The sequence below is a fragment of the Dermacentor andersoni genome, chromosome 3 (genome assembly GCF_023375885.2).
Source record: "Dermacentor andersoni chromosome 3, qqDerAnde1_hic_scaffold, whole genome shotgun sequence".
NCBI lineage: Eukaryota > Metazoa > Arthropoda > Arachnida > Ixodida > Ixodidae > Dermacentor > Dermacentor andersoni.
In genome coordinates, this window is record NC_092816.1 from 20,226,361 (window position 1) to 20,239,726 (window position 13,366).

At 46.6% G+C, this 13,366-nt stretch overlaps 1 protein-coding gene across 4 annotated transcripts in view; it reads left to right on the forward strand.

Annotated features, from left to right (window-relative positions):
• The window catches only part of LOC126519495 (phospholipid-transporting ATPase ABCA3-like), a 35,007-nt gene that overhangs the window by 2,373 nt on the left and 19,268 nt on the right, over positions 1–13,366 (forward strand). For 3 of the 4 annotated variants that reach the window (XM_072287082.1, XM_072287081.1, XM_072287083.1), the window contains 4 exons: positions 5,870–6,199; positions 8,378–8,503; positions 11,334–11,624; positions 13,100–13,297. In XM_072287082.1, the coding sequence (XP_072143183.1) occupies positions 5,870–6,199; positions 8,378–8,503; positions 11,334–11,624; positions 13,100–13,297 (945 nt within the window). The remainder of the gene's footprint in view (positions 1–5,869; positions 6,200–8,377; positions 8,504–11,333; positions 11,625–13,099; positions 13,298–13,366) is intronic. The other variant, XM_050168976.3, reaches the window with a different exon arrangement.

The window sequence follows — 13,366 nt, forward strand, 5'->3', positions numbered from 1 at the left end:
AGGTTTTCGAAGTATTTGAAACAAACACATGATTATTTTACCCCGAATAACCCGCAGCCCTAAATGCAACACTTCGTAAAGAAACGAAACGTGCGCGTATAATCCGCGGAAACGACTGCATACTACACCCAAACCTTTGTAATATGCAATCTTCATTCGCGTTAGCGGCTCTGATCCCCACCCCTACGGCGCCGCTGATGACGAAGGACTTTGCCCTGAAGATAATTTCACGGCAGCGTAGGTCATACTGCCGTGAAAGCACACCTCAAGGTGAAATTTGCGCTGCCGTGAACCCACAGTTAAGTCGAAATTAGTCTTCGCGAATCCCGATTTTCCTGTTAAATAATTTTAAAAAAAAGTTTGGTGCGTGTTATTCGCGCAGAAGTATGATAAATTTTAAAACATACATAATCGACAGTTTCAGTTTTGGCGGGCAAGTCGCATCGCAGCGGTGGACGGCAAATGGTCGCGGGAAGTTTGCCGCTTCGCAATGACGGGCGTCGAGACATGCGCGCAGGCTAGACTGCGCTTACAGGAACGAAATGGCTAAGCTCGCGTGTACACGAAAAGCATCCAGCTGAACTTTCCCGGCACAGCATAAACTGCCGGCGTCGAGCAGTCGCACTTCACAGCACTGCTGCGACGACGCACGACGTGCGACCGTGGCCTCAACGCCCACAAAACTTGAAGCAGACTGAAGCACAACATTGAGTGAGCAAGAGCTTGTAAAAAAAAAGAAAAGCCTCTGTTTCCGGTACGTGACGGTGCAGTAAATGAGTGGGAGTGGGAGGACAGAATGACAACATATAATGGCATCACGAAACACTATAGGTTGCAGAGGGGCATATTCCCGCGACCTCACCCAAAATTGACAAAAAAGCAGGCTGTCGCATGGCGGCAGTTACGAACTAGGACGTATGAATCCTGCGCTCTTGCACATTATATATCCGGATATATATCAAACGGAAAAATGCAACACGTGTGAATCCAGAGCCACTCTGGAGCATATATTATGGGAATGTCGAGAGATACATAACAATAACGAGAACGCGGCCTCTAGCAACAGCCTTCGCACGCGCTGGGAAGCCACGCTGCTCAGCCCCTCCCTTGAGGATCAGCTATGGGCCGTCCAGCGGGTCGAGGATGCCGCCAGGACCCACGAACTCCTTGCCGTCACCTAGGCGGGGCCTTTGGCCCTCCCCACCAACTCGCAGGACACGCAATAAAGCTATTTCCTCCTCCTCCTCTGCTTCTGGAGTTGTAAGAGATATTCAGCTTGAATTTTTCCAAGAAAATGCCTGAATGATGGCACTTTGAAAATAAACACTCCAGAGATGAACCAGCATCTCTTACGACACGTAAAGAGCCAACTTATTTTAAAAAGTTTGTCGACATCTGGCTCTTGCGTCGTTTTTATGAAAATGTGCAAATATTCGAACTATTCGCTTCGAAATTATACCACACTAATTACTATTCGCTTCGACTTCGCCTAGGGCCAAAAATTTGGTATTCCCACGATCCTAATAAATACCCAAGAATGTGGACGTACGAACAGTCGCCGCCATAGCTCAATTTGTAGAGCAACACGCGCGGAACGCCGGGAATGTTGGTTCGGCTCCCACCGGCGGAGAGCTGTTTCTTCGTCTACTTTCATTTCCCTTTAGCTTATCATTCCTGCACCTTCATTTCATTTCACTTATGGAAGCCTTAAATGCCCGGAGGCATTACATAAGGCGGGGGCAAACAATGTATGAGGAACTCTTCATCAAGGAGGGAAAAGAGGAAGAAAACATCGACGAAGCTCAGGAAGGAACCGAGAAAGCGGCACTCGTCGGAATCACTGTGTAAAAAAACATACATGCTATGCATGATAATGAATCAGTAAGAATTAATTACTTAACAGGGGTCAAGTAGGAAATGCATTTTTAACAAAGCATTCTAGGTGAGGTGGATTGTTAGTTTCTCACGGAAAGTAGTGTGGTCGGCGGAAGAAACAATACAGTCGGTAAGAGCGTTCCACAGCGCTATTGCATTTGGGAAAAAAAAATCCTTCATCGAAGACGTGCGGCACTGAGTGTGCGCGATTGGACAGCTGTGGTTGAGGCGGGGTGAGATTCTAGGCTGGGATTGTAGTCGAGGGTGTCTGGCTATTGGGCGATAGTAGAAAGAGTGAAGCATGCAGAGACGCGAGATGATACGACGTGATTGGAGACTGAGAAGATCGAGTGTGCGTTTTAGTTAGTTATGCTGGTTTTACTTGAGTAGTTTGACATGATAAAGCGTGCAGCACGATTCTGAATGGCTTCTAATTCGTAGGTGAGATGTGCTTGTGAGGGGTGCCAGATAAATGAAGCGCACTCTAGTTTCGGCGGGACGTATGTCTGATATGCGAGTTTTTTAATAGCGGACGATGCAGATTTAAGATTGCGACGCAAAAAACCAAGTGTGCGTGAGGCGTTTGCGCATAGTTTCAATGTGAGTAACCCATGATAATGACGATGTCAAGTGAACACCTAGATACTTATAGCAGTCTGCTCGTGGTATTTTAGTTGAGCTTATATGGCACGCGTAATTTGTGATGCTGCGCTTACGAGAAAAGGACGTACATTGGCACTTATTAAGGTTAAGAGGCATGAACCATTTTTCACACCATGAAACGATAGTGTCTATGTCTTTTTTTGTAGGTCAGTGGAATCACCAGGGTTATGGTGGCGTTGTAGATGACGCAGTCATCAGCAAAAAGTCGAAGTCTGGTTTTTGTGTTAGATGGCAGGTCACTGATATAGATTAAAAATAACAGGGGGGATAAGCCTGCTCCCTGGGGGACACCGGATGTAACATCAGAATGGTGCGAGTCATGAGAGTTAGTGGATGTGTGTTGTACGTATCCTTTTAAGAAATGTTCGGTCCAAGTAATCAGTGATGGGAGGATTCCAAGAGTAGATAATTTGGCAAGTAGGTGATTGTGGGGGACACAGTCGAAGGCCTTCGAAAAGTATAAGATGGCGTCAATTTGTAGGTGATCATCCATGTGTTGCAAGATTTCATCGGTGAATTCAGAGAGCTGAGTTTCGCAGGATAATAGTTTTCTAAAACCATGCTGGTATTAATAGAAGAAGTTAATTGATTCAAAACAACGAAAAACCTGTCGTATGCGTTCCTTGGCTTTATTATTATTTTTAATTTTTGGCTTAATATGGTTGTGACGAAGAGAAATCGGGTCCTTTGGTTTCGCTTCTAACTACCGAAAATATGGTTTCGAAGCCGTATCAGTCTAAGCAATTTGGGCGATACTTCTTTAGTGTGCCTTTAAAAATTGGGTGAACTCCAGGGGTCCCCCTCTCCACGCTCTTCGTGCCCACTTATGACCAGATGGCTTTGAACACGGGAGCTGGTGACATCTGGTACGACCAGCGCAGTATAACGGCGGCACCAGATATAGATTTAAGCATGCGGAGCACGTGCGCTCTGATAACCTACCTTCGCACGATATGCTGCGTCATCGAGGCCTGCACGCGTCGTCTGCTACGCAAGTTCCGAAGCAGACGTAATTAAGTGCTGAGCTACACACCAAAGCGGAAATTCCCTTCGAGCTCCCCTTCTGCTTGTGACATCTTGTTTACGAACAGCGGGAGGAACGGTGCAGACATTGTGCTTGCTCGGTATAACTCACTTCCGTCGATTGTAACCGCCACTGTTCGAACACACGCCCACGTGACCAAGTATTGATCAAAATTTTAGCAGCGCTTAATGAGGGTCAGAAGCTCTTGAAAATCAGTAGGCAGTGATTTCTTTATTTCTTTATAAACGCAGAAGTCTTTAGCGTGTTCTTATTGCGATGCCGTTGAGCTTCTCAGGGCGCCGTCCGTATACTTTACCTTAACTCACCGGCTAAACAATGAGGAACTCGCTATGCTGCTTTCTTTCGGCGTCAGCTGTAAATATCGAGTTGCTACGCAACCTCATGACGCCCATTAAGATTTTCCTAAGTACCCGAAGCAGATGACAGCGCGCCGCACTCATGAGAGCAGAGCAACTGAAGTTCAGCGAACTCGAGGTGAAGGAATTGAGACAGCTGTAGTAAACAGAGAAACATCATCAAAATATAAATTTGAAAGAAAGAGCTGTGGTTTCATTGCGCTCATAATTAATCTATAACTCTTACGAAAATTCAAACAACATTTAACCTTTAAGCTCTGAAATTTCGCTTCAATGATTACTGGTACCCGCGCTGACGCAACAAAGCCACCTACGGAACAGCATGTTACTGTAGAAACAGATTACAGCATATTACAGCAGATTGTAGCAATGGTGGTAGAACTGCAGGTTACAGTAGAAAACGAAACTCGAAGGAACAGAGAAAGTGTTCTGTTTATACAAAGTTTCGTTTAAGCGAAGGACGTGAAAATTGCCCAGAATCGTTTTATTCGAAAAGCATCGGAGTGTTTTCATACTACTGTGATGAAAGAGAGAGAGAGAGAGCGACATTACATGCGCTTATCTTCTAATACTGTAGCGTCTTTTGCCCACAGTAACGCACACATGGGACAGTAATATCTGTCTTCGTCAACAGATACATATTCGTGGTTACGAAGTTCACCGATAGTATTTTTAACTGCCTCCTCAACTGAGGTCTCTTGTTCCTGGTGGTATGAACGAAGCAGTTCATACGAAACACACACACACACACTATATATATATATATATATATATATATATATATATATATATATATATATATATTGACACGTGTGCTTATCTTTTCGGGCGACCACGTTTCGCCTCCTAACAAATGTTATCGCACAGCGCGGACGCGCCTGCATGTATCCGAAGTTTCTGGAAGTTAACGATGCTTCTATCCGCTGTCTGTTGTCGCCGAACCTTGTGTTATCTGCTTTCATCGCCTGACGCGAATGGTGTAGAACTTTGTGGAAGGCACGCGGGTCCCAACGATTAGTCTGGAACATTCGACGATTGATGTATAAAAGCCGACGCGCTTGACCCGTTGATCAGATTTTCGACGATCGCCGACCGTGTTCGCCGCAATCGTTTTGCTATAAGTGTAGCCTGTCTTGTGGGCACAGGTTCGCCCAATATATATATATATATATATATATATATATATATATATATATATATATATATATATATATATATATATATATATGTGTGTGTGTGTGTGTGTGTGTGTGTGTGTGTGTGTGTGTGTGTGTGTGTGTGTGTGTGTGTGTGGCGCTCTCCGCTCCGTAGCGCTCTCTCCCGCTTCAGGTATCATTATTCGCCTTGCGAAGACCTCGTGAGGGAGACACCGTTGCAATTTCGACACCGTTAATTTGCATTAAGTTTACCGCTACTGCCTGATGTATTTGCCTTTTTTCATTATTTATAGCATCACGATTTGACATGTTTGTCGTACTTTTTCTGTTACGTACGCCGATGAGGCAGGCGGTAGTTTCGGTTAAGTTCAGTTTAACCGGAGTCACAAAAAGATGAGTTCCGTTTAACCCAAGTTTGCCAACATTGTGCCTATTGTCCGCTAATCAAAGCTGTCACCATTGTTCCGTTTATCCGGTACTTCCGTTTAAGCGAATGTAGTTTATCCGGAGTCCTCTACCTATAATACGTGACTGCTGTGATGACGTATGCGCGCAGAAAAATCTGGTCTCGAGCACAAAGAGCCTTTGAAGCATCGTTGTACGCTGCATTAAAAAAGCATAAGCATTCGTTACGCTCTAATCCTATGACTGGTGTTTCCGTTTCCACATTAAAAACAAACAAAATTAAGCAAAAAATGAAATTAGCTATAGCACCCCAGGGCCTCAGCGCTCAGACCGCGACTGTGCCTGTATGTGCGGCGCCATTTTCCCAGCGGACAAGGTGAACCAGGTGATGGTGGCAGCGGTGGACAGCGCGGCGTTCGAGATGCACACGGCCATCTTCGCGCAGCGACTGGCCAGCATGGTGCTGGTTCCGGTGTCGATGTCGCTGACCGGTTCGGCGTACGTCGACCTGCCGGTCAAGGAGCGCGTGAGCGGCCTCAAGCTGTTGCAGCTCATGACCGGCCTGTCCTCCGAGCGATACTGGCTGGCCACCTTCGCCACGGACCTGCTGACGCACGTCGTGTCCTCCCTGTTCTGCACGCTGCCGCTGCTGTTCCTCGACCGGGACATATGGTTCTGCAGGGACCACTACAAGCTCGGTGCGCGCTTGACACTCGAGTGCAGGGTTGCTCACCGGTGTCTTCGCGCTGTTCTTGCATGTAAAAATAATTTTGGTGCTTTGTGACATGATTTCTGAAAGCTAGTAGCCGTCGCTTCTTCAAGGACTTCGCCGCAACGTTGTCCCACCGTGGCCGGTTCAGTGACGGATGAATAAGTTTTCCCAAAACGCAGGTCTCACTAGCGCTGACTTTCAGTCACATATGGTTTATTCCTCTCCTGCGATGTCACGCCCTGGCGCCTGTACGTCCGGTTGCTTTGTAGCCTTGAATATAAGCGGAGAAAGTTAAGCAAGTAAGTAGGGATTCGTGTTTACTGAAAGGCAAACGTGCTAGCCGGGCGAAAGTACGAACGAAGTGCGTTTGTTTTGACGTCTTCGTTCGTATACAGGATTGCCTCTGTAGCGGAGAATATTGACTCTGTATCGGCCTGTTGCACTGTTGCAAATCGGGATGCAGCATTAAAGAAATTTAATTTTTTTGCCGAATTGGGAAGGTGGGAGCAGGGGAAACGTTGTGGGTTCGCTGAGAGTAGAGTCTAAGCTTGTCCGCCACAGTGCTTACATTGTCAGGGATTCGAATCCTGCAAAATCTGACGGGCGACCGCATCTCTCCAGCAGTTGTGCGCCCCTGGAGTTATTACGCCACTGCGTGCGCATGCCTTCGTGAAATGATGCAGAGGGATCGAGGCATCGCGATAGCAAGAGGGAACCCAGGGGGGCATGTGCCCCAGCATCAATGGCGCGGAAGGATCTTGTCGAAAGTGAGGACACGGCCGGTCGTTCGATCAATGACAGTGCGTGATCGCAGGGTTGCCTATAAAAAAATTACTTAAGGGAAATATTGTCTACGAGAGCTGCAAATACGCATGGCGGTTCAGTTAGCATGGCAATTATCGGTAGTGCATAATACCTAAGGCTAGTCCACGCATGCGTGTCCCTTACATTACTTTTACTTCCGACGAGGAACTGCTGAATGGTTGAAAAAGACATATGCAGTATATATCTATGGTGTGTATTTACAGTATATTTTATGTGTATGTCATATAGTTACAGTATGTTTCAACGTATATGTACGACAGTATCATAGATGTATAAGAGCGTACATAACAGCATACGTGTCAAACGCATAATTTTTGAGACAAGAAATAGCTGGCGCCGCTTTCGTGCGCCAAACATGTTTTATCTTGCCAATAATAAAGAAAGAAGATGAAGCTTTGAGGCAGCATAAGCGCCATATTACATCCCGTGCAGTGACTTCATTGAGCAACTTGGATGCGTGAAAGTCTTGTAGTACATAGTATTTCTCAGTGGATGTGCACCGTGTCTTATCTGCGAGTTCATTATCCTCAATAATTTAAATCCTCTATCGTTGCAGGCTACTGGGTTGTGTGGGTAGCTTTTCTTTGGACCACGAATGAAAACTTGAGCAACGATATTAATGAAAAAAAAAAGTTTCATGAAGATGCGTGCCCGCTTACTTGCGTACACATTTAGCAGGCCTTTATAGCACTCTGTGTACTTGGCCACTTGTATGTTATTTCTCATTTTCGCTCTACAATGTGACCTAACATAATAGCCTAGGACGTTGTAGGGCCTTGGACGAAGCGGAGCGTAGACGAGGTATACGTCAAGTTCGAACAAAGGCAGGTTTATTATGACTGCCTGTCACGTGCCAGATGCGCCGGCCACTACGAGCGCCAGCGCACGCAGCTCGAGCCTTCATACCGCGGCGACCGACCGTGGTGCTGCCGCAACATTGTATCGCGCCTACAGCGTATTGAGTGGCTAAGACGTATCTCTCTATTGGAGTAGGTGGTACGTAGCATTCGCAAGTGCCATTCATTCATTGGGATTGAGTCACTAAATGCAGCACTGAGGCTGTCAGGTATATGCGGTAGTAGAGGGCACCGATCTTTTTTTACCGTCTGGGATTCCTTAACGTGCATCTAAATCTAACGCCACTCTAATTCGACCGCCACCGCGCGGAATCGAACCCGCTATACTGTGCTCAGTAGCCGAGCGCAAAAGCCATTGAACCACAGCAGCGAATTATTCGCGAGTATATCAGCACAATTTTCCGCTGTGCTTTTAGGAACAGCGTCCTTTATCCGACTCTGGTATGCCTTTTGCAAGTGTCTGACGCCACTTGTGCTCGCAGGCACCACCTTCGGGCTGTACTTCATGTTCGGCTGGGCCTTCTTCCCAGTGACGTACATCTCCTCTCTCATGTTCGAGTCGTCCCTGCTCGCCTACTTCTCTCTCGTCAGTTTCGGCGCTCTCTTCGGTGAGACCTCTGCTTGTGCAACATCGAGTATATGCATACCGCTTCCAATCGCGGAGCGTACAATGTTGAATTTCAAAGTGCGCATAACTTTACTGGACATATTGGAATCAAAGTTCATTTACATGAAGCCGATGCGAGCCTGTCGAGGAAGAAGTCGGGATGAAACAGCTATAGAGCAGTTGCTGCGACCTATAGCTGTTTACGTACGTATTAGGGACGAGTACAAAAATACAAAGTGACAGGACACACTCAGCGCCAAGCGTGTCCTGTCACTGTTTCTTTTGTCCTCGGCCACGATGCGCTACGTTTATTGCTCGGAACGGATCACCAACAAGCCCAGATAGCCACTCTAGTAAAGCGCTCGAGGCGTATAGCCGCGTTTGCGCGAACTCACTTCTGTCGCTCTGAGATCGCAGTGGTCGAAGCGAGAAGACAGAGCATGCGCAAAGAGGTAAAAAAAAATAAATTATGGGGTTTAACGTGCCAAAACCACTTTCTGACTATGAGGCACGCCGTAGTGGAGGACTCCAGAAATTTTGACCACCTGGGTTACTTTAACGTGCACCTAAATCTAAGTACACGAGTGTTTTCACATCTCGCCCCCATCGAAATGCGGCCGCCGCGGCCGGTATTCGATCCCGCGACCTCGTGCTCAGCAGCCCAACACCATAGCCACTGAGCAACCACGGCGGGTATCGCAAAGAGCTTCCGTGGTTCTGTTGTGAACATTGCCAAATTCTGCCATATTGTTTGAATTCACCATTTTGGCAGCTCTGATTGGCCCACCGGGCTGCTACTGCCTCTCTGATTGGCTCAAACTACGCCATTGCAAACTGACAACATGTAAGAATTTGACAATGGCCGGAATACATGGGGGAAGAAAATGAACTGCAGGAAAGGACATTACGTCACGCAGCCAGCCTTGTCAAGCGAACGCTCCGTGAAGCCATCCCCTTCGCTTTTTGCCCTCGCAGTATCGGTCCAACACGTGACTTCTTAGACTCCGCGCACTGGCCGTAAATGTTTGGTTCGCGGTGGTTTTTAATCAATCGGGAATTTGTTCGGCTGCCCTGCCGCCTGCAGAGTGGGAGCGCTAAAGCCTACTGCGCTCTTTGATGTTACGATCGTGTGTTGAGCTGATACGTATGGCTTCAATCGTGTTGCACAATGCTTTCTATAAACTGTTTCCTTCTTTCATGCCGGAATACCACTTCCGGTCACTATACCCTCCCGCGTATAGTGGCGGGTGAGAGAGAGAGAGAAGAGAGAGAGAGAGAGATGTACACCGTGCAGTAGCCAAGTGAATGTTCATGAATCAATTTTAGCTAGAGCTGTTACCGCGCCACCAATAATGTGCTGCCGAGGAGATAACTTATCTAACTTTAATTTAGCTCAATCTTTAAGAATCACTTGGTGTAAGGAGTGTACTCATTATGACACATAACATAGCGTGTACACTCTAAACACGGTGAAACAGCCCATTCTCACATTTATATATAAAGGGATCTATTTACTGTGATTATTGGTAGCAGCATCACAGGCATTGATGTTTTGTAATTTCTTTTGTTTCTATTTGATTGTAGAATCGTTATTGCCGTAAAATTTAGAGGGGCAATGTAAATTTTACTACGAGCCATGATCGATGACAACATTACAATAGTGATGAAAAATATTCCATATGCAGCCCGATTTCTGCAGATATTTACATTATCTAGGGCAAAAAGTGCTAGCTAGCTATACAGTGCGGAAAGGTGCACCTTTAACGACATACTAAAGAGAAAAATAATTTGAGACGTAGTAAATTACCCTTCTTAAAAAAACAAAGAGAAAAAAAAGCACTGTTGCTGTGAGTGAAAGCTCGGTAAGCCAGAAAAGACGCAATTTGAAGTTCACCCACCAGCACGCCATGACGTCACTCATTCTGACCATCTCTTCTCGGGCCTAGTTAATTTTTTATAGCCGGAGATGGACTGCATTTTATTCTAATAGAGCCAAAGGCTGAACTAAGTTAGCTTCAACACATTTCACTGAGCTAAATCACCCAAAACACACAGAGGGCAACTTTGAATTGAGTGACATCACAATAAAGTACAGGCGCTGGGCTTTCAGTGCCAAATTAAAGAGTTGAAAATTTGACCTTCATTTTCTCTTCTAACAATCGACTTATTATCACGAAATTTACGAAAATAGAATTTTGAAAGAATACGGGGTTTCTCTAGACTGATTTAAAGCGTCTTCTTTTTCTAAATACTGCCCCTTTAACACTGTAACGCCCAAACTTAGTTCAACATGACGGACAATTAGAAGAGCATGTTCACCTCCATGTCTGGCTGTGGAAGGTACATGTGTACAAATATCAGTGAAATGTTATTTGAGTTATAACTTAATTTGTGCAGTAATTGTTAAATTAGTAATTGGTTTGCTGAACTGTGTACAACTGAAAAATCTCAAGCCTACCAAAACCGCTATTATAGGTTACGCGTTAAGTTCTCTCTGCTTAACCCTGTAATGCCTATAGGCACAGTTCCACGTCACGGAAAATTAGAAAAACTTCTTCGCCTTTACTTTTGGCCATGCAGAGTGTATTTGTACGAGAACAAAAAGAAATGTCATTGGAGTTCGAACCTGATTACTATAATAAATAATTATTATTTGGTTTTTTGAACTATCCGCAACAAAAAGCCCGCTCCAGCGTATCGAAAAATCCCAAGTCATGTGCTAAGTTCTTAGATCACACTTTTGAGGCACTCGGCACACTATATGCGACACGCTTGCGGTGGTCGGGCCGGGGGGCGAACGGCGTTGTTTAATGCGCATGGTCGCGACGCAGGCACGGTGCTGAACGTGTGCATCAGCGTGTTCGCCCCGCGCACAGTGTCGACGTACCGGCCGAGGCGCGACCTGGACGGCTACTTGGAGATTGGCTCGCTGCCGCTGCGCATCATGCCCCAGTTCACGCTGGCCCGCGGGACGGGCCAGTTGCGCAGCGCGTACCTGGAGTACGTCGCCTGCTGCCACCTGGGGACGAAGTTCCTGTTGCACGTCTGCAACTACACCTTCCTCAGCCCCACGACGCGCGGGGAGGCGCACATCGTCTCCAGGATACTCAAGTGCTGCCAAGGTAAGGGTGGTGATGATGATGATCGACGATTCCTGATGGCATACACCCTTTGAAACGGGGCGGGATTTGCGTTATTGCAGTCGTGCATTTTGTCTATCTCTACTTCGTACTCTTCGTTAAAACCTCATCCTCTATACTGTAACGTTACCTATGTCTGTAACGACGCCGGGGGTTCCTGTGACCCGAGCGTACGCGATCAACCGGAGTCGAACAAGGAATGTCTCTCTATAGTTAACGCTTCGACAAGGGGACTGTCAGGGCAGCAACTGCTTTCTTTAGCAGCCGTTTACGTACGTGTGGCTCACTCTTTCTCTCCCTATGTGGGGGAGTCTAATAAGGTGGTGCGCGGAGTAGGTTGTCAAGAAAAGGTGGGATTGGGGTGGGATAGGGTGAGGTTGGGAAGAGAAGAAAATGCGGTCGTGGTGATGTTTAGTTGTGATAGAGAAGGAACATACGTAGGCACCTGTTGTTGGTAACAGAAACAGACGATTCATTTAGAGACGAATGTGTGTCGGTGCCTGTTATTCGTATCTTGTCCGTCTCTGCGCTGTAGTCGCAGCGTACGAATAGAATATATAGTTATACTGCTTACAAAGGCTATTAAGGCGCTATAGCGAAAAGACGTCTGCTGTGCCTTCATAGTAGTCACTGTTAGCGATGACGTTATAAGCGTCGCCTTTGAAACTAGCCAGTGTCACGTGCCACCAAGCTCCTCGTCCTTTAGACATTTCGTCTGCGTCTTTACCTTTAAATACTTATTACGTTAAATTAAATAACTTAAACGTCTATGTTTGCTTCATTGGGTGTTTTCTCTTATTCATTTGTGCCACTAATCATTCAGTGGCCCCTTGCCAGTCTGCACCGCAGATCCATTTATACGCAAGTCTCCAACCGTACGGGCCACTGGACGGGCAGACGAACTTTGTTAGCCCCTCCCTTTGAAACGTAGCAGTGTCTACTGCCACTATAAGCTCGTTTGTTTACCTTCGCGCTGCGTTTACTCTCTGTCCTTAAAGCGACACAAAAGAGAAAAATAATTATGTGTGTATTGGTGATTTACCTTTTTTACAATAAAAAAAAGAAGCATTCTACTGTAAAAAGGCTTTCCAAACCAGAAAAGACTCAAACACGAAATACGGGTCACGATGCCGCCACGTCATCTCGCCAGCCCTCCGTGACGTCGTAAAATGTTAATGGCGTCAATTCGGCTAAATTAGGCTAAAAAGGGGCTAAATTCTTTAAAAGCCAGAAACAGAACCAGGCAAGCTTCAAAATATTTTCACTGAGCCACATTGGCCCAATTACGCACAAAAATCGCGAAGTTCAAGAAATCAAAGTCTGAATTTCATTTCATCTTCTGTGCACAATTTACAGAAGCGCGAAACGAACAGACAATGGAGTTTCGGAAGACTGCCACCGCAAACTGATTCGCCGTTTTGCCGCATTCGGCGCACCATTTAACGCACACCGCGCAGTTCGGTGCGACCACATCTGCCCCGTGTACGAGGAGCAGCACGCCGGAATCGCGCCGAGCAGCAACTCGCACGTGTGGGACCTGACCATCTTCTTCCTGAGCGGACTGCTCTACCTGATGCTGGTCGTCGGCTGGGACATGCAGACGCAGGGAAAGTTCGACCCGCACACCCTCGAATCGTTCTTCGCCGAGGAGCCAGGTATAGGGGGCACCGCGCGGTTGGGCCAGTCCCCGTTGGAGACGTGACGCTGCGAGCGACCCAGGGGGT